At 48.7% G+C, this 26,934-nt stretch overlaps 1 protein-coding gene across 1 annotated transcript in view; it reads right to left on the minus strand.

The window, feature by feature from the left end:
• Nucleotides 1–26,934, minus strand: part of LOC121833950 (glutathione hydrolase-like YwrD proenzyme) — a 70,655-nt gene that overhangs the window by 8,962 nt on the left and 34,759 nt on the right. The window contains exon 7 of the mRNA XM_042287664.1: nucleotides 4,990–5,084. Coding sequence (XP_042143598.1) covers nucleotides 4,990–5,084 — 95 coding nt within the window. The remainder of the gene's footprint in view (nucleotides 1–4,989; nucleotides 5,085–26,934) is intronic.

Genomic DNA, 26,934 nt, shown 5'->3' on the forward strand with positions numbered 1-26,934 from the left:
TCCCTAATCAAGAAGATGTCCTGCTCCATCTTGGAGTATTTGCAGTCGGGCTCCCCGTTGGATCGAGAGGTGTCAGGAATAGTGTCTTCATCCTCTGGTTGTGTTGTCGCGGCCCTCTTTCTTGAGGCTGGGGGCGCGACGGGGGCTTTCGTGTGCATGCTAGCCTTAAGGTTCTGATTTTCTTGTCTCCTAGCCTGTATCTCGTGTCTAGAGGCCTTAAGTTCTCTAAGGAGGTTTTGATTCTCTCTCTGAAGCGCCGCCATCTCAGCTCTGAACATAGCGAGCTCTGCCGCTACCTCTTGTGGGATTTGGGAGGGGGGTGGTGCGTGGGGCGGCTGGGTATGGGAGGATTGAGAGTGGTTGACCTCTACCCCGAAGCTTACCATTTTAGAGGTGTCCCGCGCCTTGGGACGGTGCCTGGAGCTCGGTCTCCTGGTGTTTCTTGCCGGTCCGTCTGATGATTTCGTTCTGTCGGTGGACGGTGTTCTGCCCCGGTTGATAGAGGGGGACCTCGTTGTTCGCCCTTCTCCTGCCGGTGACTTACTCGCCGATCTGCCTCTGTCTGGGAGGGCGGGCCAGTGCTTGGTGTCGTCGGTGTTGGGAGGCGGTTTTTCACTGCCTGGAGGACCCCTCGCCCAGGCAGAGGTCGACTGTGGGGCTGCTTGCGACGGTTGCCTGCGGCGGGGTTGGAATCTCTTCGGGCATTCCGGCGTTCCCATGAGGTGTGGCCCGCCGCATACCACGCAGCGAGGCGTGCATCGATGGTCATTTTTGGGGTTTTCTAGGCCGCAGTTGGCACACCTGATGATCTGATGAGGGCAGACATCCCGTCGATGTCCCTTTTGCCAGCACTTGGTACATGCTTCGGTCTTCTGTCGATACGGGGTACACCGGTAAGTGGCTGGCCGGTAGCGAACCCAGAATGGTACTTTTGGTCCGTTGAATAGGATTTGAACTGCGTTGGTTTCCCCGAGACGCTTTGCTGCGAGTATAGGCAGGTCAGGTTTGGACCTGATCAGCACTTGGGTGATTTCGGCTTGGGAGTCCTCCTCAAGGATGTTGAATATAATTCCCGCAGTGGTGTTAGCCGGGGCCGAAACGTGCGCGGCGAATTCGTATTGCTTGCCTTTGACCAATATTGCGGTGACTGAGCACAGTTTCCTTGCGCGCTCTTCATCCGGGGTGCTGACAAGTAGGTAGTTGGCCTTTGCAAATACGAGGATTCTGTTCCTTGAGTCAGATGTAAGCTGTGCCGCCTGAGTGATGCAGTCGGCTAATGTAGTGGGTGAGACGGTGCTGAGATGTAACCCACCTTTGGGGCGAAGCACTACTTTGACGTGGTCCTCCGGGATGCGTTCAGCCGGTGGAGCCCGATGCCTGGGTCGTCCTCGCGCTGGGGCCAGTCCGGTGCTGCTCTTTGTCGCTGAACCTGCGGTTGTCGAGGTCGCTGGCGATGGTGGTGGAGTCGAGGCGGGCTGGCTGGCCGCGTCTAGGACCCGCTGGCGCCTTCGGATGACCGTCCAGGACTCGTCGTATTGCTCTGGGGGGAGGTCTTCCCCGGCTACAACAACCTCCATGGCCGATGTCGTTCCTAGGCCCAACCGCTAAATCGTGCGGCTAGGCCTCCTCCCTCGAGACAGCCGATCTCTCCTTATTACGACGAGAACTCAAGTCCACTCCGCAACACAAAGTCGAGAAGAGAAGTCAGGACCCTCGGCCGGCACTCGGAGTCGCCGGAAGGATACACCCAGATCTGAAGAAAGAGTACCTCAGGCTGCTTAGCGCTCGACAACCAGAGCGGCGCACTCTCAAATGAGATGATGAATTTTCGGGAGGACATCTGCGTGCTTGCATCGCTGGTAGCGAAGGCCGGGTGGGACGTAATAAGGTTCAAGTTTACGTTGCATGTTCAGCTTGAAGTGATAGACGTAATGAGGCGGAGCAGCTCTGCCTCTCCGAATGCGTCGAAGCATGATCATCTTGTGCAGACGAAACGTGTTTTCAGGTATCGGAAGCGGTTCTGAGGTCCAAGAGTCGTCAAGTCGGCGTTTCCAGTCCCGGCAGACGAGGAAAACAGCATCGACTGGGTCGTACACACGGGCTTCGTCTTGGGCAAACTGGTAATGATTGGTCCTCGAGGAAGGCACTGGCAAGCTAGAAGACCTAAACGCGCAAAAAAAACAGAAAAAAAAGCAGACGAAGAAGAGACTTATACTACACGGACTGGCGCTAACTTTCAACTGATTTAATCAATGCAAACCACCCAGCACACAAGCTTGAGCACTCTTTTCCTTCTTTTCAATCCCATGTGATAATTTGCGCCAGACCGTGTTTATGTCTCTCTTCTTCATCCGTGTTTTTTGTCCTTTTTACGTCCTTTCGATCGCAATGAACCAATTAGCCCAATTCAAAGTTTTAATTAAAGCAAACGAATTGTCCACTGGGAGGAGGGGAAATTTCTATGCAGCTTCTCCACTGCAGTCTCGTGGGCCATCTTGCGGCCGTCAATGCCCGCATGCCGTGGTACCCTGCGTGTATTGGTTCAGGCGCTTTGACGGCGGTACAGGCGAAGTGCAATGTCAACAATAGCGGCAATTCTCGGACTCTATGTGAGTTGATGCGCCTTAAGAGCGCGAATCGTGGCCTGAGAGTCAGTGAACACCGTAAGCGTGACTGGCTCGTGATTCCTGACCTCATACGTCTAGAGGGCGAGGATAGTGGCGCGGGCTTTGGCTTGCTCCTGAGCAAGCCAAAGCCCTGAAGGCGATAAACAAATCATGGTTGCAACAACGATAGTATCACAATCCGCAAGGTCATGGGACGGGACCACCGCAGCTGTCGCAGATTGACCGGATATGTACAGGGCAGCATCCGCATACCCGATGACCTGCACAGGGTCCTGTGATAATGCGGTGACTTTTGCTTGGTGTTGACGGTCATAACGCTCTAGACGCTTGGCGTGGCGCTTGGCATCCATATTCCGCAGGACAGGCAGGGCATGTTGCTTGAGATCGATGAGATCCCATAGAGGCTTGGTAGGCGGCAGGTCGTTGATGTTGGTTACAGCTACACCAATAAAGCGAGGAACTGCCCTCCCCTGGAGCGTATGCTCAAGCCGGGTCATGTGCATGTCGAGTTGCAGCTCTAGTGTTTCTCGAAGGTCGACGAAGCGCAGGCACCTGCGAAGCTCTGGCGTCAGTGTGTGTCGAGGAAGACCGAGGATGGTTCGAAACCTTGTGATACACCGTCGCTATCTTTTTGAAGTGGACTCGTTTGAGGGAGTGGACGCGCGAAGCATTGGCCACCTTCGCAGCAAGGACGGACGTGACCAAGATGTTAGCGATACGTTCTCCCGCGCAACCAAGGCGATGGGAGATGCAACGGAAGAGATGTAGGCCGTTTCTTCATTGCCGAAAAATACACTTAACCCATTAGGTTGCCACTTGAGGGCTCTACCCGAAATTTTCTCCATCAACATATTTGAAAAAAAAAACCTTGCTTATGGGACTACCGTCGAAAGTGGGACCCTAGTCAAGGGTAAAATGTCCACGGCCGAACAACATGTGCTTCGCTTTTTCTGGGCAGGGAAGCATGCAAGAGCGTTGAAGGTGGGCGTGGATGGCATCCAGACCCGCCCGCAGCGCTGTCTTCTGCGTCCAAACCGAGCTTTGGCATGTCCAGATGGTAATGTTGTCGGCGAGGACAGTAGCTCTTAGGTTTGGAATACGACGGAGGGCCCAGAGGAGCGGCGCCACAAGAATGTTGAATAATGGCGCCATCGATACTGGTCCTTGAGGAACTCCAATTTCGTTCTCCTCGGTAGTACTGCTACGCGCGTCAGGGCCGTAGTCTGACTTGAGGAGGTAGCGTCGGCCGGCCAGATATCAATGGACAAAATCTAGTTGATTACCCTCTAGGCCTTGCTCGTACATTTAGGAGACAACGGAAACGTATGGGACCGTATCAAATGCCTAACTAATATCCACAGTGACCACGGCCCGGTGCTGCTGGCTGTTAGGGTGCCAGTCAGCGAGATCATGGTAAATCATGGCCACATTGTCGTGGTTACTCAAATTCTCGCTAAACCCCGTTGGTGTGGGATGAGAGATCGTGAGGTCTTCTACTTGTCACTGAATAAGTGCAAGCACCATTCGGTTCATCATCGTTCTCATGATAAATGTAAGGGATATGAGACGCAGGTTTTTCAGGTCGGCCTGTGGTTTTCCGGGTTTGGGGAGGGGAGTAACACATGACATTTTTCAATCTTCAGAGAGTTTATTCGTGTGCCAGATGGAGCTGAACAAGGGAAGTATACCCCCCCCCCCCCCCCCCATTGGCACAAGGTGCATTTGGAAGCATCGGGGCTGTAACTCCAGCGGAGCCGGGGGCACTCTTAAGTTTGCACTGGGCGATCGCTGCATCAAGTTCCCACTCGGTTTATGGCTGGTTCCCATGGTTTTCCAAGTCCACAATGTCTGCATACACGAACCTATATACATTGTGTGATGGAAGATTGTAAGGTTTCGTGAAGGATACGGAAGCAAGCTAGCCCCGGATATCTTCCATGGGGTCTGTCAAAAGCAGGGCCAGAGGAGGGCCAGGTCTACACGTCTTGCGTTTGCCATGCATAGCGTTAAAAGTTTGCCACCCCTCGCCGAGCTTAGTAGTCCTGTCGAAAGACTCTGATGCACAGAATTGCAAACCACCACGGAAAAAAGCCTTTAAACAGATTTATGTTTAAACTTGGGCTCATTCTTAGTCTACAGTAATGTATATGTCTGAGAACGTTTGTATACGTTAAACCATGATGGCTGAAAAATGGAAATTTTTTATAAAAGCTATATTTATTTATGTCTTCTTTATATTGTATCTTGAATTTTGTAAATTAATTTAGGAAGGAAGAGTGAAATGAATATTATGCAGTAACAAATAGGAAATCCCAAAATAACTGGCATATGGCACACCAAAAAATAAGAAAATTGTTCTCACTCTGGATGCACGGAGGTTCCAGACCCAATCGTGACTCTTGGTCTGTCGACCGCTTCCTGCGGATTTAATCCCAGCTCCATCATTCCCAGTAGAACCTGCGATTGAAGAATGTGAGGCCTCAACAAATGTGCAAAATGCACCAGAAGTGTAAAAATAGTCATATGTCTAGTTGATATGAACCCGCGTAATTTGGGCATCCGGCTGTATGGACACCATTTTCGGGTACAAACCGGGATAATTCATGCAGTTTTCTTTCGCTATTCTCGACAACTCACATTATGGACGATTTTTACAGCAAAGCTGTTATGTGCTAGGATCTGTGAAAAAAAATGCGTCCAGGATGTTAACGAAAAACTCCCATTTAAACGGCGTTACTTCGTTTTGATTGGTCATGACATGTGTAAATCGAAACAGGGCAACTCACCTGAGTCAGCCTTCCTTTGCATTATTAGATAGTGAGGTCCTGATTCCTTTTTATCATCCATGGGCACCGACCTATCTGAACTAAAAGTGCGCTGTGACAAGATTGAGGGTAGAACGCACCGATTTAACATTTTCTTGCGCTTCCGCGATGCTGATTAAGAGATTTTGGCTCACTCGGAAAAAACTATCCTTGAGGCGTTCCTCGAAAAATTGGGTTTAGAACTTTCCCATCAGTTACCATAGGCAATAGTCACTTTCAGTGAGAATTAAATAAAGACAAACAACGAAGTCGTGTACATGTCTTCATTGCAATCACATGTAAATCGTATAGATGTCGTATAGTTGTAGTAAAGTTGTCGTAAAGCTGTAAACTTATCCTAAAGATAAGAGCTTTGCTGGTCCTCCGACTTCCCGTAAAACGTGTGAACTCTACAATTTCTTTTTTTTTTTTTTGGGGGGGGGGGGGGGGAGGGGGGGTCGGAGGACAGATGTGTTCATATATGAACGAGACATTAATGTTTATTATTTTCGAAGGTCTTTGATCCTCTTTTTGTTAAAAGTATGCAATAGCGGATGATAAAAAAAAAAAAAAAAAAAAAAGCCTGCGAGCGCATGGCTCCGAATACCTCCAGTGTTATGTAGCGGAATACCTTAGTTATCATCCAGGCTATTGTGCAAACGAGTTGCATTCCAGTGGCTGTTCCAGTTTTGCCGTTAATCCCCACCTGGTAGGCAAGAGATTGCAGAGTAAACGCCCATGGAAATAGTGCCCGGTGAAATAAAAAAAATAAAAAAACGCTTATTCTGATCTACGTCTCCAACTCCTTATCAAACATCTGATTATTTGCCGCTCAACCTGCCGACTCGGTCGTGTCAATTACGCCTAATTTTGACTTTTGTAGCAGATCTCTTCTACATTCGGAGCTGAATCAGTATTAGAGAGTTTTAGTAGACCGTTTTCATTTTCCGCTCCGCTCTGAGGGTGCCAAACTGCGCATGCGTGGCCTGCTTCGCCGTAATGGAAAGCGGAGGTCAAAAAACGCGTTTTAGTAGAGCGTTTTTCTTCAGCGTAAGATCGTTTTGAGAGGGTTCGAAAAATTTGCTTGCGTACCCCAGAAGTGGATGTTTATAGTACTATACTCTTTATTCACCTTATGATGTACCGCAGAAAAGGCTACAAGCGCGAGCTCCTTGCTCTAGGGCAAATCAAGGCGGCACAAGCTCTGGTGCGTTAAGAGAAGCTCCCAACGCTATGAGCTCGCGCTTCTAGCCTTGTCTGCGGTACAACATCAGGTGAAACGGAGTATACTAAGAAAAAAAACACCTAAACGTTAACACCAAGAGAGTGAAAGGGAGCGTGTTTGTAGAGGTAGTAAAACGAAGGCGACAATAATAAACACAAAAGAATAGGCACACACCCGAAAAAATACTATGCTATAAAATATAAATATAATCGTTCCACCTTGTGTGTGAGTGAAGCCGAAGGTATAAGCATGAGCATGTTTCTCTAAGCGGTACTTGCACTGCACGAGCGCGCGTGCTGGTCAAGGACACTGAAAGGCCGGCACTCGCTCTTGCAGCTTCTGCTCTACTCGAATTAAAAATGAAACAGATTTACTTATTAAAAGTAGAAAAATGAAAGAAAAGGACGAAGCTTGCGCATTGCGAGTACATTATTTTGCGAAGTACGGGTACAGTGTTGCTCAAAGCTTTCAAGGCATCTGCACGATGAATCCCCGCTGTTCTCAAGGAAGGAGACTTTTACTAACGAGATTAAGCTGGCGAGACATTGAATCTATGATTTGTATTCCTCGTACCATCAAGCGCCGAAGCTTCCTTTCCGAACGCGGTTTGCTGGATATTTCCAACGTAGAAGAGAAAACCTTTTGGAGGCTATCTCGCTTAAAAAAAGACCTGGCTTCTCTGCCAGCGGGCCTCAAAATCCCAGCACCCCACAGATCAGAGCAGGATGTTGCCAATCTGGCGAGACGCTTTGCGTGGTTCTTTGTCGACTGGCCTATCCCAACCGTCTGTTCGTACTTGGATGAGTGTTTGGATGGAACTTGTCGGTGTTCTTCAGTTTTGTGAACCTTATCGTGGCTCACATCAACGAGAGGTTCGGCCTCCTGCTCGCTGAGATGAACAAACATAGGTGGTTGACCCTGGCGAAATTGGAGCTGTGCTCACAGGTGAGACCCTGCAAGGTTTGTGTAAATTTCGCGATTTCGTTGTTTCTAGCACAGCTGCTCTGTCTGGTAAAAAGTTACTTTTTTCTATACGCCAATAATTTCAGTCTTTACTTTTGTTTGGGCATTATTTATTTAATTCATTCAGGACGTTTAAATAAGTTAGAATACGTTTTTGTCAACGAAATAGCTGTTTAGTAAAGAAAGAAAGTCATGTCCAATGTACCGTCTTCCAATTCATCTTCTGTCCAAGATACTGTCTAACATACCGTCTTCCAGGGCCTTCGATTGAGGGAAAGCGAAGCACTTATAGTTCCTGCAAATAATAAATATTTTGTGATTTACTTAGTTTTGTGGGCTTTGCGCACGAAATGTGTGCCTTTATTTCGTTGGAGGTATAGAAAACAAGAATAATTATATTTTTCGGGTTTTGACAAATCGGCACCCTCCCAAGTCATCGACACCACCACGGCGCCCCGCTCTCTTTGTCTTCCGTCATGGATCCCAATGAGGTGACATCGGAAAGCGATTCCCCTGATTCTTCTTGGACGAAACAGCCTGGTGCAGCCTTACCGGCGACTCCAAAGCGGTGCCGGTACTATGTTGAGTAGCAACGTGGGGCAGAGGCGAGAGAAATCCAACGAAGCAGACGACGTCCGGCGTAGCTTCTCACCTCTCAGCAGTGCTAAGCCTCGCGCCCGCTTCGACATTTTCGTTGGCGATAGCGTCGCTGGATTCTCACGTTGTCGCGCAAAAACTGCTGGAAACGCAAGCCGATACCATTAGGATTCTGTGGCAAACCTCGGGCACGTAAAACACGGTGCAAAAAAGCAGAATAATTGTCACGAGAAACTAGCGTTGCGTTGCTAAGGCCAGCAGCCATGTTGAGCTTTTTTTTTTTTTCAAAAGGATCGCGATTGGTCCACGGAATCGTGACGTCATGAAAACGATTGGCTGGCGTTTCCCGGCGTAGGATTACATTTTCCTCTGAGAGGCATTTCCGGTTTTTCTTAGCTTGCAAACGACTATAAAACTCTCTATTAGCTCAGTGACAGTTCGGCAAGCGAGGGGAGTGACAGCACAAGTTGAACGAGCCCTGAAGCCTCGATAACGGTTGAACTATCTTCTGTTAGATAGCTCTGCGTACCATGTAAGTCACGTGATCACCCAAGCGTTTTCGTATCGTGCGCGACTGTACGCCTGGACACTCCGATTGCAACCTAAAACTCCTTGGTGATCGTGCACGCGCAGTCAAAACGGTAAAGTGTTTTCGTTTGAAGTGCACACTGGCGGTTCACGGGCTGTCGTAGCGTTATTCGTTGTAAGAAGCTCGCTAGGGTCGCTTCTGTTTTCCTCACTATCAGAAGTGTACTTGCTATCCACACGGTTATGCTTTAATTTTTATAGTGCAAAAAAGCTTGGCATTGCACGTACTTGCACCAGCAGACGAAGTTAAAGTACCCCACCCTAGGTTGTGAAATAATTCCACCAGGTGGCGGCAGCCAAATTTCTCGCCGCGAATAGAGGGTAGGGAATTAGGGTTGTGCTGGAAGAGGGAAAACTGAAGTTCCTCCCTGTAGCTTTGATCCTCCGGCATTTCTCTTCTAAACAGTGATGCACGCAGATCCGCCTATTGGGTGTCCGCGTCACCCAGACCGCTTCTTGCAGAGGTTCACAAAGAACCTAATGGTATAGACGCTTTGCAGCAGCTGTGCATGAACGCCGCCATAACTGACCTTCAGTTTTTGCTTCCTCTTATTTCGTTTATTTCGCTTCATCATTACCATAGCAGGCCAGGTTATTGCCATATTAGATTCAGCTGTGTCCTTTTTTAAAGCATCGGCCTTTGTAGAGGATCGTCAACTGCCGTTTCGGTTGCTCGGCGTCTCGATAAGACAAGAGAAGGTCAGCAATGGCGGCTGTAATTTGGCGCGTGTGTAAATCGTCTATAGTAACTCACAATGAGATAACGGCAGGGAGCAGCTTCAGTTGTCCCAGCTTCAATGAGAGATTCCTAGCTTCGACAGCACTCGGGCGTCTTGTGCACCTTCTTCGGGTGTCAATCCGCGTAGTCCACTCCAAAAGAAGACGACTCGGACCAACCAGAAACTTTCCTGCTCTTTTATATTAGCTTACTGCCCTGAATGAAAACTCGAAACACTGCACTGCCCTCCTCCCCCTTTTTCGCTATCAGCGGGGCGTGCCCCCCCCCCCCCCCCCCCCCTGATTGGCGCTGCAGTTGGCAGCAGCGCAGAGCCGTTCACACTGAGACAGTTGGGCCTTCTTAAAGGGGCGACGTAACGATTTTCGGATTTTGCGCAAATACCGCTTAGAACGGATCCCTGACGTTAATGACCTGTGAAATACCCGTTCGTTTTTCAGCACACGCAATCGAAGTCGCAGAAAAAAAATAAAGAAAACGAGCAGAGTTCGCCCCCTCAGATCGCAGCCAAAACAAGCGGCCACGTGATCTGGAGCCGATTATATGCCGCCAATGTTGATCATAGCCATGCGCTGGGGTTGGCAAGGCACAGGACACGCGCTGACTTTCAGACATTGTTATGGTTCGGCTGTTGTCGTCATTGCAGCAATTGGGCACAGGGCACTACCCGAATGCTTCTCGAGCTATCAATTATCACGAGCCCAAACCGAGTGCCCACGCAATGCTCGGGTCCAATCTATGAGCCGCATTCAAATATCGTCACTGGGCGGTACTTACTGCTACCTCCCAGCTACGTCATCTGGTTTTGCGAAGGAGAGATGGAACTAAAACACTCGGTGTGGTGACTGCAAAAGATCATCGTCTTCTTTATCAGCAGAGCATGAGCTCGGACACGGGAGCTCGTGCATTCCGTTCTTCGGCGAGTTGGAATCTTGGCAACTGGTCATGTCCCTCTGACCTGCTTTATTGGAATAAACCCTCAGTACACCCCTTGACTAGGGCCTACTACACTGGTGACGAGGTGAAGACCACACCGGACTCAACGGGAGCACGGCAGAGCAGCAGCGAGCATGGTGGAGAACCACACCCACCTCTTCCACGGTCCCGGGACATTCGACGCCGAAAAGGAGAACTGGAAGCTTTATCAGATAAGGTTTCAAGCTTGTCCCGACGTCGCTAAGATCACTGCCAAGGCGGACGAGAGAAACTTATTGATCGCTTCAATTGGTCCCGAGACATTCAAGGTGCTCTACTCCTTAATTCAGCCACAGAGCTTTCTGGAGACACCGTATCAAGAGTTGCTCAAAAAGCTCGAAGAACATTTCGTACCTAAGAAATCTAAGGAATTTGAACGGGCGAAGTTGTTTTCGGCTCGCCAGGAAGAAAATGAGACAATCAAAGACTTCATAACGCGGCTTAGATCAATCCTCATTAACTGCTACTATGAATCTGAAGCCGACGCCAGAAGTTCGTCCCTTTTGACGGCATTTTATTTATTTATTTTATTTATTTATACATACTGCAGCCCCACGGGGGCTATGGCAGGAGTGGGAGTTAAACACAGACGGTCCGGACATCACTGTGGACAGCTGTCAACGGCACACAGAAATTCATCTGGTTGTAGTCATCGGATGTTTCTTGGTAATAAATTCCAGCGTTCAATGGTGTGAGGAAAAAAATTGTATTTAAACATATCAGTACGAGGATGAAAAGGTAAAATGTTTAATTCATGGTGGCTCCTAGTTGCAGTTGGCTCGAGAAACTTTATGTAGTTATGTAACGAGTCAAAACGTGATGAGTTAACCATGAAATACAGAGACTTTAGGCGCTCGATACCACGACGCTCAGAAAGAAGTCTTAGGCCTAACACGGAAAGATTAGAAGAAGGAGAAAAGTTTCTGTCATACCGACCACAAATAAAACGTACCGATTTCTTTTGTACTGATTCGACCTTATTTATATCGGACTCTTTGTAGGGAAACCAAATAATAGAACAATATTCGAGGATTGGGCGAATCAAAGTTTTAAAAGTTAAAAGCTTAGTATCTTGTGGTGCCACACGTAAGGTATGCCGCAGGTATCCAAGTCTTTTAAGAGATTTGTTACATGTCGTATCAATGTGCTTAGACCAAGATAAATCAGGCGTGAAAAGGAGGCCAAGATATTTATATTCAAAAACTCTTTCTAGGCATAACCCGTCAAATGAATAATTAAACACAGAAGGTGATGAACGCCTAGAAAAGGTCATAAAAACCGTTTTACTAAAGTTCAGGTTCATTTGCCAGGCTTTACACCACGTACAAAAATTCACGAAAGAATTGTTAAGAGTTATATGGTCATCGGAGGAGTTTATCACATGATATAGTACGCAGTCGTCAGCGTAAAGTCGGACCTTAGTGGAAATACAGCGTGGCAAATCATTGATGTATAACAAGAAAAATAGCGGTCCAAGAACTGACCCTTGTGGAACACCTGATGATACGTCAACTGTACTAGACTTGGGTGAGTTAAAGTAGACAAACTGAGACCGTTGAGAAAGAAAACTGGATATCCAGTTCACAAGGTGATGATTATTTAAAATTAGGTTAAGCTTGTGTAGGAGTTTAGAATGAGAAACTGTGTCGAAAGCCTTTGACAAATCTATAAATATCGCATCAACTTGGTTACCGATGTCACAAACTCTGTTAGTTGTGTCATAGTACTATAACCGCGTCGAAAACCATGTTGGAAATCGCATAAAATATTATTAGTATCGAGAAACTCTATTACATTCCTGTAGACTATATGTTCCAATAATTTGCATGAATGTGACGTTATAGAAATTGGTCTATAGTTTGACAGTGATTGTGAGTTGCCAGATTTGTATACGGGAATAATTTTTACGAGTTTCCATGATGAAGGAACTGTGGCCGTTGGCAGTGATTTCTGAAAAATAACCGTGAGATACCGACTGCACCATTGGGAGTACCTGACAATAAATGAATTAGGAATGTCATCAGGACCAGGACTTTTTTTAGTGTCTAACTTCAAAATCAGGTTTAGTACGCCCCGAACGTTCACATCTATGTCGTCAACCGCAGACTGCGAAACATGAGTAAAAGGAGGAACTTCGAAATTATCAACTGTAAATACTGACTGAAAGTACGTATTAAACGCTGTAGCGATTGTCAGCGCGTCCATAGTAGTTACGTCGTTAATTATAAACGAGTTTGAAGTTGTGCTGCCTGGTAAAATAGATTACTGGGTCAGCGCAACGTTTCCCACTCCGCAGTCTGCCGACCCGTCGCGATAAATGTAATAATTCTCTTGTTATCCAAGGTTTCACAACGTTACTTTTTTTAGTTTTCAGTGGCACAAATCGCTGGATACACGATTTAACCAAGTCTTCAAAAAAAATGTAATGGGTACATTCACGTCACTGGAGATACTAAGTTGTTCAAACACTTCAAAGGAATAGCTTAATGAGTCAATTATGGACACATCATCGGCACGGTTAAAATCAGGAAAAGTGTGGTAAACAAAACGTGTTTTAGGGACAGAAATAACCAACAGAAACAAAGACTGCCCTGTGATCTGATATACCGTCAACGACTTCACATTCAAAATGGTTTTCTAGAAGAGGTATACTAAGAAATACCAAATCTAAAACTGACAACTCTCTCGTGCTCTCCTAAACAATCTGTTTTAAACCAAATGACAAAGAAAAGTTCACTAACTCTCTAGATATTTGAACGTCAGGACCAGATAGCGACAAAGACGACCACTGGATGCCAGGTAAATTGAAATCACCCATTAATATTAAATTGGAAGAAGACAGGTTATGCTCGTACATAAAGTCACACAAAGCGTATAACTGATCAATGGGAGAGCCGGGAGGGCGGTAGACAACGCCAACAACTAAAGATATATTGTCCACATTAAGTTTGCACCACACTGATTCATTCTGGGGAGGACCCTGTATCACTGAAAATTTAATATTGGTCTTTAAAAAGAGTGCGACGCCACCGCCACGCCCGTACTTTCTATCACCTCTAACCACGCAGAAACCAGAGGGTGTAATTTCGGTGTCGTATATGCCATCATGTAACCATGTTTCAGTGACTCCAATAATGTGAGCAGAGTGGGAAGAAATTAGTGACAGAAAATCGGGGAACTTGTTTACTAAACTTCTGGCGTTAACATTCAAGACACAAAGATTTTCACCTAAACCGTCTTTTAAACCGCGGCCGAGTCAACGACCACCAGTAGATGGGGCGGTGGTAGTAGACTGGGCGGAGTAGTCGGAACACTTAACCAGAGTATTAGTTTTAACATCCCAATTATATCGCTCATTATTGATGAACACATGATCATATCGAAGGCGGGCGGAGGAGCCACTGTCACGGAAAGAGGCCGTCGCATCCGATATTTTCTTTCGAACAGAACGGACATGAACAGAGAAGTCTTCCGATATACGAATATCTGAACCCTTGAGCTTGAAAGAATTTTTCAATACTTCCATTTTTTCGCGGAAATCAAGGAGTTTCATAACGACAGGACGTGAACGATCGTTGTGTTTTCGACCTATTCTATGGCACCTTTCAATACGTGGGCAGTCAATAATCAGTTTATCCGAGAATATTTTTGATATGTTAGAGATTAATGACTCACTAGTTTCGTCTGCACTTTCGGTGAGGCCATATAAGATTAGATCATTTCTACGCGAACGGTTTTCCACGTCGCCATTCCTCGCGACGAGTCTGTCTACCACACCAGACAATGACTTAAGCTCTATAAGCAGATTGTCACAAGATGTACAAGGGACACTTGGCGTGGCAGAAGGCGACTCGAGGGCAGCCACTCGTGCTTCAAGAGCGTCAAATCGGGAGTTAACTGACTGTTGGAATAATTTGATTTCAGCTATGTCCTGAGCCATCTTTTTCTGGCCAGCCAGCAATTCAGCAAACATATCCGAAACTGTGGGTTGTCTCTCGATATCTCTTCCGTCATTATCGCTCTCACCCGAATTAGCAGCCCTCGAGTCCTCTGTAACCGAGCTGTTACTGGAACAGGACTTTGAAACTACGTTATCTTGTTTTGTTTTTTGCTGTCTTTTTTTGGTGGTCCTGGATTCGTTTAAACGTCTCCACTAAGGAGAAGGCTATTGATGCAATACACCAGATGAGAGCACAGGTCAACAAAACAACAAATACCGTGATTGTACCCATGTGGGCGAGGAAATAGCAGTAAAAAGCGATTATCGGAACGTACACAATGAGCGTTCTGAAGGTAACAAACCTGCGAGAGAAGCAGACAGCGGTTGAGCATACTGTCCTCGCTGCTATGGCCTCGCCCACTGAAGAGGAAAGATGTCGGTGAAGCTTTTCTATTCTCGTTAACCGACGTCACAGAACTGGGCTTTTCAATGATTGGACGATCCAGGAGGGCATCACCGACGGGGGTGACTTGCAGATTCACGGTTTGTAGGCCGTTAAGGAAACCATGAACACCCTTAATTCCGCTGGCAAGGAAGTCCGTGGACGAACAAGACGGGTCGACCACGCAGCAAAGAACAGTTGACGAAGCAGGAAGCGCCGGGAGTAGCTGGTATCCGTGCGCCGCGGTAGCATTGTACACAGGAACAGCGAGGGACACGAAGAACTGCGAGAGGAGCAGACAGCGGTTGAGCATACTGTCCTCGCTGCTATCGCGTCGCCCACTCGTGGGTCTCCGTGACACGCGCGTCCGGGCACGTCTGGTGCTCGAGAAGGACCTCACTCTCGACGTCGCACTTCGCTTGGCCGAGTCAACCCTCACCGCCGAAGCAGAGTCCCGGCGCCTAGACCGGGGAGACCGCGCTGCGCTGCTCGTTGAAAAAGTGAAGCCGTCCACTTCTGCGCCTGTCAAGTGTTTTCGATGCGGCAACACCAACCATTCGGAGAGTTCCTGCCGCTGTCGTGCAATGCGTGCGGCAAACGAGGCCACATTGCAAAAGTATGTCAATCAGCGGAGCGTCACGAGACAGCTGGCAAGAAAAAGGAAAAGGTGAAAACAATCACCAACGTATTCGTCACTCCAGAATCAGATGGCGAATTTGTCACTTGCATTATTCAAGGAACACCCGTAAGGTTGCAGGTCGACACAGGATCTAAGCTGACACTCCTAGACACTGACACATGGCGGAAGATAGGGAAGCCCACCTTGCAAGAATGCGACTACAACCTCTTCTGCTTCAACCAGAAGAAAATCACGGTCCAGGGACGGTGCTTGCTTCAGGTCACGCTTAGAAAACGCTCCGAAAAGCTAGAAGCATTGGTGACTGACAAGCGACACACCAACCTGGTAGGAAGAACGTGGATCCACAGGCTGCAGATCGACCTCAACAAATTGTTTATTCAATCTGTGGAACTGGAAGTAGAAGCCTCACTTCAGACAATGTTGGCAACATTTCCGACCTTGTTCTCCGGCGACTTGGGCTGTTGCACTAAACTCAAGGTCCGACTTCAGTTCAAGCCTGACGCGAAACCAAAGTTCTTCAAACCCCGCCCAATACCGTTTGCTACGCGAGAAGCAGTAGAGAAAGACTTGGCCAAGCAAGTCAAGAACAAAGTTCTCACACCCGTGGACTTCTCGCAGTGGGCCACTCCAATTGTGATCGTCCCAAAGTCGGACGGATCGGTTCGAGTCGGTGGTGACTTCAGTGTCACTGCAAATCCTCAGCTCGACATAACCCAGTACCCACTGCCACGTCCAGAAGAACTTTTCGCTAAACTAAATGGAGGCAACAAATTCACGAAGCTGGACTTGTCAGAAGCGTATCTCCAGCTGGAACTCGATGAAGAGGCAAGAACGGCTCTCGGGATCAACACGCGCAAAGGTCAGTTCCGATTCAACCGGATGCCCTTTGGAGTCGCCTCCGCCCCAGCAGTGTTCCAGCGCACGATGGACCAGGTAACTGCAGGGCTCGAAGGCGTTGCCTGTTACCTCGATGATATCATTGTCACTGGGAGAGATACTCCTGAACACTTCAGGAATCTTCAACAAGTGCTCCAGCGGCTAGAGGAATACGGCTTCACGCTCAAGAGGGAAAAATGCGCCTTTCTTCAAGAAAAGGTCGAGTACCTCGGGCAAGTCGTTTCCGCCGATGGCTTCACGCCTTCCATGAAAAAGGTCTCGGCTATCCTGAATATGCCAGAGCCCAAGAACATCAGCCAGCTAAGATCTCTCCTCGGCATGGTGCAGCACTACGGCAAGTTCCTTCCGAACCTTGCTGACAAATGTGCGCCACTTAACAAGCTACTGAGAAAAGACGCCGCCTGGCAATGGAGCTCCGAGTGCGTAGATGCGTTTGAAAACATCAAACAACAGCTGACGGCTACGGAGGCCCTAGTCCACTTCAACCCTGATATGCCAATTTACCTCGCGGCGGATGCATCGTCGGAAGGCGCGGGCGCGGTGATATATCACAAGATAAATGGCAAGGAACGCCCCATAGCACATGCTTCTAAGACGCTGAATTCGTCAGAGTGTGCTTATGCACAAATAGAGAAGGAAGCACTTGCCATCATCTTTGGAGTCCGCAGATTTCACCAGTACCTTTATGGACGCAAGCTTGTGCTCTATACTGACCACAAACCTCTGACAACCATATTTGGCCCCATGAAGGGAATCCCCGTGACATCGGCAAACATACTCCAGCGTTGGGCCCTTATACTAATGAACTACAGCTACACAATTGAGTACGTGCCAACAGCAAACTTCGGAAACGCTGATGGACTTTCGCGTTTCGCACAAGGTCCCGACGAGGACTTCGACAAGGAAATGGCAAGCGGAGTTTTCACCATCTCCTGTGGTACAGAACATGTCTTTGTGCTTCACACCCAGAGTTTGTCTAAGTTACCAGTGAAGGCAAAGGACATCGCCACGGAAACTGCGTCAGATTCTGTCCTCTCCCAAGTACAATAGTACATCAGTCAGGGCTGGCCAGAAAAGGTGACGGACTCCGACCTCACGCTATTCCATAGACAGAGATCGGAATTAACCATCCTCAACGGTTGCATCCTATGGAATTCGCGAACCGTAGTTCCACGCAAATTTCAGCACCAAGTAATGGAACTTCTTCATGAAGGACACGTGGGTCAAACAAAAATGAAGATGTTGGCACGGTCGTACGTGTGGTGGCCACACATCGACAGAAACATTGAGCGCGCGACGCAGCAATGTGAGGTCTGCAGCAGTGTTTGCGACAACAAACCACACGTTCCTCTTCACCGCTGGGAAGCTCCGGAACTGCCGGGGCAGAGACTTCATGCAGACTTTGCACAGCTAGATCAGCAAAGCTATCTCATTGTCATTGATGCGTTCAGGAAATGGCCTGAGGTTATGCCGATGAAATTCATAACAGCGACAGATACCATCGACGCTTTGCAGGAGATTTTCTCTCGTCAAGGCCTGCCACAACAACTTGTCACCGATAATGGGCGACAGTTCATCAGCTCGGAATTCAAAGAATTCGTGGAGAGCGGCGGAATTACTCATCTCTTTACTCTACCGTATCACCCCAAGTCCAACGGACAAGCAGAGAGTTTTGTGAAGGCATTGAAGACTGCTCCTCGACGTTCCGGTGGAAAAGAGAGGAAGGCAGCCATCCGAGACTTCATGCTCAAGTACCGGATCACACCCCACACCTCAACAGGAGAGGCCCTACCGGACGGTTCTCGACTTATTGAAGCCTTCCAAGGTACGGACCCATGCTAAAACGGCAAAGAAAGACAAGGGAACCACTACCTTCATAATCAAGCAGAAAGTGTGGGTAAAATATCCTCTCCCCAAACAACACTGGATAAAGGGCGTTGTCACAAAAATAATTAGCAACGTCATCTACGAAGTTTCAGATGAAGATCACAAAACCCGTCGGGTCCATGCAGATCACCTGAAACCAAGGTTGACATATGACGATCCCGACACTTTAATATTCCCAATGGATATGCCAGGGCCTTTTCAGGTTTACACCCAGCAGGAGGCCACCGACACACAAGTTACTTCGGGGTCTCCATTGCAGCCAGACTCCAGTAGGAGATATCCGACCCGCAGCCGCCTCAAGCCGGACCGTTACAAGCCTTCTTAAGAGGGAAGGAAATGTGGTGACTGGAAAAGATCATCGTCTTCTTTGTCAGCAGAGCACGAGCTTGGACACGGGAGCTCGTTCATTCCGTTCTTCGGCTAGTTGGAATCTTGGCAGCTGGTCATGTCCCTCTGACCAGCTGTATTGGAATAAACCCTCAGTACACCCCTTGACTCAGGCCTACTACACTCGGTTTTGTCGTCGAAATAGACCCTTTTCAAAAGTCAGAGTCACCTTGTGGCAGTCTCAAAAGCTCCAATATTGCCGCTCTAATGGCGGTTAGAGGAAATCATGCTCAGCTAAATCAAGCACCCTTGATTTCGTGAATCGAAGGTGACGTCAAAAAACCGACATCTTTTCCCCTTTCTGCACAACGCCTTCGAAGACATTCGCTTTTTCTGGTGTGGAGAAGTTGTGTAGCGCCGCCATTAGAGCGTCGGGTTTGGCTCTGCACAGGGTTGGTAGATTGACTTTCGGAAAGGGTCCATTACACCGCAACAAAGGAGTCCCTTGGCCAGGGGCGTTGCGTGCGAGTATTCTTGAGTCCCACTAGTGCCAGTAAGCTCGTGTAAAGTTAAAAACATACCAATTGAATATCGTTGCACCACCCCTTTAAGGAGATTTTTACAGTCTGGCAACCACACAAGCGTAGTCTGACAACCGGGGGACGACGACTTCCGTCCGCCATTTTGGGGCTCTGACTTATAGGAACTGTATGCAATTTCGCAGGAATAAATAGTAAGTAACGCCATTTTGTGTTATCGCGAAATCCGCTGATTCTAGCTGGCAACAAGCCCTGCTCATTGGCCAAACTCTCTCAGCATAAACGGGTCAGCAGCAGCATAAAGCACCTTCATATCTTAAAAGTAGCGCAAGGTGTGTCGATGCACGATGCACGTGCAACGTGCCGCCCTTGGGAAGTTCATGGCGGCACAGCGCAGCACTGAGCTAGATATCAGACGCCAGGTTCTCCCCAAAATTGGCGCACGGCACGTGTCTCGAGCATTTCCACAAGAATGAATGGCGCTACTTTTTCAAGGATAGCGGGGGTTTACAGCAGCGTCCCGGCGCTCTGGTGGTGGCTTGGCCGCCACAACCTCGAGCGAGTGCGTGAACTCAGAGCAACGCCATGGCCTCCTATATTAGCGGCGAGATGTTTTGGTGGCGCCCTCCTATGGTTCCCCCTTGTGACGTCATTACCTTGCGAACAACAAGTCCGATGGTGTTTGTAAATAGCATGGTGGAAGCCTGAAATCATAGCGCCCTCAAAGCAACACTGCCAACGCCGTCGAATTTAAAGTCCTTTCATTCCTCTTATTTCCGTCGATGGTATACCCTTTCCGACGTCATTGTCAGCTTTTGGGCCAATCGTGGAAGGCCGACCACAGCGACGCTTTCTGTCGCGCACGTCGCCAATACCCACAAAGCCTGGCAGATCTCCACGGGAAGCGGCCGCCGAGATGGAAAAGGTGGAGCGGCAGACAACGAATAGGAGAAGAGCCACGTGACTGGCGCCCCGCGGCGGCGAGACGCCGAAACACACTTCTCCCGACCGAACGTGTGTGTTTCAGGACCTCGCCACAGCAAAAGCTGCGCGCTGACGTCCAGGTTTCCCTAGAGTGCCTTCATACACACGCGCGCTTTTGCTTGAGTGGTGACATCTCAGCCATTTTCACGCCCAATCGTTTTTTTATGCATTTTGAAGTGCGCGCAATACGGTGTCCCTCAGCTCGAGTGCGTAGCTTTGGCTGATGCATAGACGCCATTTTACCACCCAAGTCACGCACCGAGTGCGCGAGAGTGTCACGCGCTGGCATATTCAGTGCAACAATGGATGTCTTCACCCTGAGACAGACAGACATGTAGGCACCCTAGGTTTCCCAAGAAATGGCTCTTTGATGCTCTGTGCTACCAGATCCTCGCACTCCAAATCTGCGACCGGGCACTCTATGGCTCCGTCGTCAAACAGCCGCACTTTGTGAGTATAGAGATGGCTATGGCACGGCGAAAGGCAATGAGCACGTGCCGGAGGCCAGGAATTGGAAGGATACACCCTGCGCAGATGCAGATGGCGACGCCAAGACGTCCATGCCTGCCTATTTCCGGCGCATTCTCGCCCAGCTTCATCGTGTTTCCCGTTTGCGGCGGGTTGCATGCTCACGAATCAGAGCCGAGTAATGGGAGAGTTTGGTCATACATTGGTTTGAATAGGCAAACATTTCGGGGCCAACCACAGACCACGACACAGCCCTTAGCGGTGATCATGAGCTCTGAAAATGCGACTCGACTAATTTAAGCCCTTTTAGCGTAGCTCGAGTCAAAAGGTATAAAGACCCATTCACACTGTGCCATTTCTTACGTTAAGTTACGTTAGGAACTCTTACGTTACGGCCGCTTACGATCTGCGCTTTCACACTGTACCCTGCCGTCCGAAAGACGGTTTTGTTTGATTTTAACTAAAGAATTTTATGAAATAAAAATAAAATGAAGGTTTTATTGTATTTTAAGCGTAGTAGTTTCTTCTTTTTATTATTTTTATCATATTTTACACTTAAATGCTCACCGTATATTTTTTCTCTAATGTTTCGTTTCGCAGTGAGAAGAAGAAGATGATTAGAAAAAAAAGAAATAAAAACCTGATTTTCTATACTTCGTTTCACCTTATGTTGTACCGCAGCGAAGGCTGGAGGCGCGAGCTCATAGCGTTGGCAGCTGCCCGTAACGCGCCAGAGCTTGTGCCGCCGAGATGAGCCCTACAGCAAGGAGCTCGCGCTTGTAGCCTTTCCTGCGGTGCATCATAGGGTGAAATAGAGCATAGTACATCAGCGCTGTGTATGAGTATTTTCTTTTTTTTTTGGTGCGTCTGTCGTCTGTGTGGAAATGGTTGGCGCCGTCTCCGTCGCCGGCGTCGTTGGAACCTCTGGGTCGGTCGCCACTTCGGAGAACAGCGCCGGTCCGCCTGGCTTTCGAGCGTAGCGCACATGCCCAGGAGGGTCGCTTCCCCGAGTCCCGATTACTGAACGTAAGGGCCGTAAGAATTCTGAAGAAATGTTGAGCCAAGCCCAACCCCTTGCATTACGCTTCGACTCGCGTTTCGTCGCTGGTTGCCATGGTCACGGTCGGTCGTAACCCAAGCAGCACGGATTTTGGCCAAGCAATGGCCAATGGCTGGGGATAGACTTGTGGCCAGTGGCCAAAGAGGGGCCATTCATCGGCTAATGTTTGGCCGATGGCTGATGGCCAGTGGCCAATGGCTGACCATTGTCTGGCCACGGGCCAAAGGACCATTGCCAGTTAACCGCCAATGCTTGGCCAACTTTGTGCTGCCTGGGAAGTTGTCGTAACTGCTAGTAACGTAACTTAACGTAATAAATGTCACAGTGTGAAAGAGACTTAACTCTTTGTGACTGAAAACTTGGCGCATGTGAGGTCTTCGTCATGTCCATATTCAACGCTAGAATATTTGAACGTGCGCTCCAAGCCAGGGCCGGGTTGCTAGAAACAGCGTCTCAGCTGAGACTGGGGGAAAGAAAGCAATTCCAAAGCCAGCGCTCGAGCTGAGTGGGACTCAAGCCGCGTTTTAAGAAGGTCGCTCACCCCACCCTCTAAGAATCAGAATAATCTTTATTGGCTCAGGAGAGCCGTGGCACTGCGGAGAGGCGACAGCCCGTACCATGGATGCCCGCGGTGCCACGTCTAGTGACGATCATGATAAGATGATATGTATAAGGGGAGGACGACGTGGTCTTCTCAACATCGCAAGTACCGTTGCTCGAAGGTTCGGGGTTTGCCAAGACACTTCTGCCAGTTAGTAGAATCATCTTGGCAAAGGGTGATGTCCGGAGGCCTTACCGTGCGTTGGGGCGGGGAAAGCCCTTGATCTCTGGTGGTGATGAGGACGATGTGCTCATCTGATACGCCACACGAGCCTTGGAGGTTTGGCGGCGATTCAAGCCAGTAGGCCAGCAGGCCAGCAAGGCAAGGTAACATTCGGCAGGCTGTTCAATGCATGTTCTGAATGGTAAAGTGTTATGTACATTTAATTACATTGAAGCTATGTACATATACACAGGTCAGGTTCGGGACAGTACATGATGGACTGGCGGTTCGATCAGCGGTCCGAACTGCACGAGCACGAGCACTCACAAACCTTGTCACTCGTCGTCTTCTTCCATTGACGCGAAAGTACGCTCGCAGTCGCGCCTAGCAGGCGCATATCTTACACTCCTCCCTACTAGACTAAGGCACATAGTCGTCAAGATAAGTAGGGTGGCGTGTTGCTCTTTGAGGTCTCGAAGAGTTGCTAGGGAAAACTGTTGTCGAACCAGCTGGTTGGACTGCTGGTGTGGCATCGGCCCCAGCGTCCGCTTCTTCGGAGACCGCTTCAGGTAGAGCAGTTAAACTCAAGTCGACTGAAGAGTTATCTTCTGAGTTTTCTGCAGAAGTTGTCGCTGGCCTTCTGCGCAGCTGGTCACCATGGCGACGCCAAGATTGTCCATCTTCGGTTTCAATCCTATAGGATAGTGGACCGGTCACGGCTGTGACTACTCCAGGGTTCCACTTTTCACCGGACAAGTAATTTCTTGCATAAACGTTTTCACCTACTGTAAATAGTCGTGTCTTCTTTCCTTCCTGGAGAAACTTGTCCTCTTGTTTCCATGATGAATGGAACTGAGAATCTGGATGCAGGCGATCTAATGCTGTTTTCAGACGTCGGTTCATCAATAGTTCCGCAGGACTCCTGCCCGTTGAGGAATGTGGCAGTGTATGCTCACGGAACAAAAATCGCGCCAAATCGACGTTTACGTCGCCTGAATTTATGTGAATGAGTGCCTCCTTGGTTTCTCTCACCATTCGTCAGGCCTGGCCGTTCGATGAAGGGTGGTAAGGTGCCACTGCCACGTGTCGAATCTGGTTGCGGCTTGTAAATTAATTGAATTCGGCCGAAACGAAGGCTGTGCCATTATCACTGACACTGACGTCTGGCACTCCGTGTACGGCAAACAACATCCTCAGTTTCTGTACGACGGCTGAGTAAGACATAGAATTCATAATAACTACATCGAGCCATTTCGAGAATGAATCGACCACGATCAGAAAGATCTTTCCCTTGAAAGGTCCCGCAAAGTCAATGTGTAGACGTGACCAGGGGGGCTATGTTGCGCTTTTTGCACTCCCAGGAGACTAGGGAGAGGGAAGTGACGTCAACGCCACAGCAAACGCAGATTGGGTGTTTTCTTCTGTCAACATCCAATCTGCGTTTGCTGTGTCGTTGACGTCACTTCCCTCTTCCAAGTCTCCTGGGAGTGCAAAAAGCGCAACATAGCACCCCAGGGGTGCTATGTTGCGCTTTTTGGACTCCCAGGAGACTAGGGAGAGGGAAGTGACGTCAACGACACAGCAAGCGCAGACTGGGTGTTGATTTCGTTTTCTTCTGTCAACATCCAATCTCCGTTTGCTCTAGTCGTTGACGTCACTTCCCTCTTCCAAGTCTCCTGGGAGTGCAAAAAGCGCAACATAGCACTCCAGGGGGGCTATGTTGCGCTTTTTGCACTCCCAGGAGACTAGGGAGAGGGAAGTGACGTCAACGACACAGCAAACGCAGATTGGGTGTTGATTTCGTTTTCTTCTGTCAACATCCAATCTGCATTTGCTGTGTCGTTGACGTCACTTCCCTCTTCCAAGTCTCCTGGGAGTGCAAAAAGCGCAACATAGCACCCCAGGGATGTTGCGGCAAAGGGTGATGTCCGGAGGCTTTACCGTGCGTTGGGGCGGGGAAAGCCCTTGATCTCTGGTGGTGATGAGGACGATGTGCTCATCTGATACGCCGCACGAGCCTTGGAGGTTTGGCGGCGATTCAGGCCAGTAGGCCAGCAGGCCAGCAAGGCGAGCTAACATTCGGCAGGCTGTTCAATGTATGTTCTGAATGGTAAAGCCCTAAAGGTTGATAGTGCGGTCCCTCGCTTCATTGATGGCAGCAACTCCAGGTGGTCGACCAGTCGAAGGAGCCGGCTGCCACCCCTGATGCATTGACGTCCAGGGCTAGAACTTGCCACCGTAGTCAGCCGTCTGGCTTCCTGCCATCGTCGTCGTCTTTGAACTGTTTTCATTTAGCCAGTCTCCGTTGAGACGCTGTTCTAGCAAGCCGGCCCAGAGGAAACTGTCACCGAGGCGCCGAGATTGAACGCTTCTACAGGGTGTAACAAAAGAACATTTACACAGTCTTTTTTACCGCGAACATAAACTAGGCACCGCCGAACGCTCATTCTCCGCCCAAAGGTAGAGCTAGAGGTCACAACCAGATGCCAAAGTTGCAGCCCGATCCGATTACTTAATCAAAAGTTATAGGTGATTTTCTGAAACTTTCAATGGGAAAAGAAGCCCATTTTTGACCGTTTTCGGTTTCTGGTGGCATAGAGCCCCATGTGTTCGAAAACTCCGTCGGCCGCCATTTTTTCATTGAAATTTTCAGAAAATGGCTTATAACTTTTGATTAATTTATCGAATCGGGCTGAAACTTTGGCACCTGGTTGTGACCTCTAGCGCTACCTTTTGGGCGGAGAATGAGCGTTCGGCGATGCTTAGTTTATTTTTGCGGTAAGAAAGACCGTGTAAATTCTTTGTATTTCACGATTTGAATGTTGTTCCCAATATTGTGACGTCGCGGTCTGCTGATTGGGGGACTCCATGGCGGGTATTTAGTTGTCGCTCTAACCAAGGGGGAGTATTCGGCGCTGGCGGCGGCCTTTGCTTCGCCCATTGGCTAAACTATCCCAATATACGGCTACGTCACGAATTATGCAATACGGAGGCCTTGTAGAGAAACGGAAACGAATCGACCGTTCTTATTAAGCGTTTGGCGCATGTGTTACGCCGCCATAACTTTTGTTCACAGGAGCCAGACGGCAGTGCACAAGAGGGCTCGTGCCGTCACGTGTTCTGCACGTGCAGAGCTCCAGCAAAGTTGGCGCACGTGCTCAAAGACTAAAGTTCCCTCGATGCATTAAGGTAGTGGTGGCGTAGTCAAACTACAGTCTACGAGAATACTTGGGTAGTGCTGGACCGGAGCGGCTCGGCAACGGGAGCTCGTGAGGGCGCGTGTATTGACAGTTCGTGGCGGCACTGTGGTCGATTTATCCGGAAAAAATTGCGCAGCCGGCTTTTTTTTTTCACTTTGAGCGGTGCACGTGTCGGTACCACGATTTTATACACTCCGTTTCACCTTATGTTGTACTGCAGCAAAGGCTAGAAGTGCGAGCTGATAGCGTTGGCAGCTGCCCTTGGTGCACGGGAGCTTGTGCCGCCGAGATGTGCCCTAGAGCAAGGAGCTCGTGCTTGTAACCTTTCCTGCGGAACAACAGAAGGTGAAACAGAGTATAGTTGCGTGTGTTTTCCACTTCGAGCAGTGGGCGTGTCGGGACCACGATTTCATAGTTCCGTATGTTCGATCGTAATATGCTTTGAATCTTGTGTTTTGATTTTGTGGATGGTGAACGCGTAAGGGTAGTGCCGAAATGCCGTCGGCGAAGCAGCGACACAACTCTTGCTCTGCACCTGGTTGCAAAACGGGCCTCATCCGAGTAAAAGGAGTGAAAACGGCGTCCCTTTTTGGCGTTTTTAGTTCAATGTTAAAACGCGTGATAAAATTGTAACGGCTTATGAGCCATTTTTTACAAGTGAACGTCGGGTGGTCCTCGGATGGCCGTGGCAGCCATGAAGAAATGAAAGATTCTCACCCCTTTGCGACCGTCGCTTAGGTGGTTCGTCGCATAAACGAACACAAGAATGAGTGACAAGTGAAGCGAGCTGATTAAGGCCAAGAAAAAGAAAACAGGCAGAAAAGAAGGCAGAGAAGTTAAGCTGGGGTGTTAAAAACATACTAAACAATCTCGGACTTTAGTATATGCCGTTTCGTTTCATTATCAAATAACTTAAATAAGATAGGGGGAAAAAAATGCTTCCGTGTTTTATATATCCCTTTCAGATATCTAATGTTCGGCCTTTGCGACCAAGGAAATGGGCATTTCATTTAAAATGCTCACCATCCGACAAGCCGAAAGTCGCAGCTAATTCAACGCTGAAAGAACTTGCAATCCGCTTCTTTGAAGTCGCAATTGTTTTTATGTAAAGGAAGGGTAATGTAGCTTGTACCGTCCATTACATTGATGCATCATGTTGCTAACGATCGTGCCGCAGCGTAATTGATGCCGCGGTACGACCGCTGGCAGGTCGTAGCTGTATCAGAAATCCTATGTGCACTCCACCAAAGCGGCACCAAAGCTTCATATTTT

Source organism: Ixodes scapularis, unplaced genomic scaffold, assembly GCF_016920785.2.
Source record: "Ixodes scapularis isolate PalLabHiFi unplaced genomic scaffold, ASM1692078v2 ptg000101l_1___fragment_3__unscaffolded, whole genome shotgun sequence".
NCBI lineage: Eukaryota > Metazoa > Arthropoda > Arachnida > Ixodida > Ixodidae > Ixodes > Ixodes scapularis.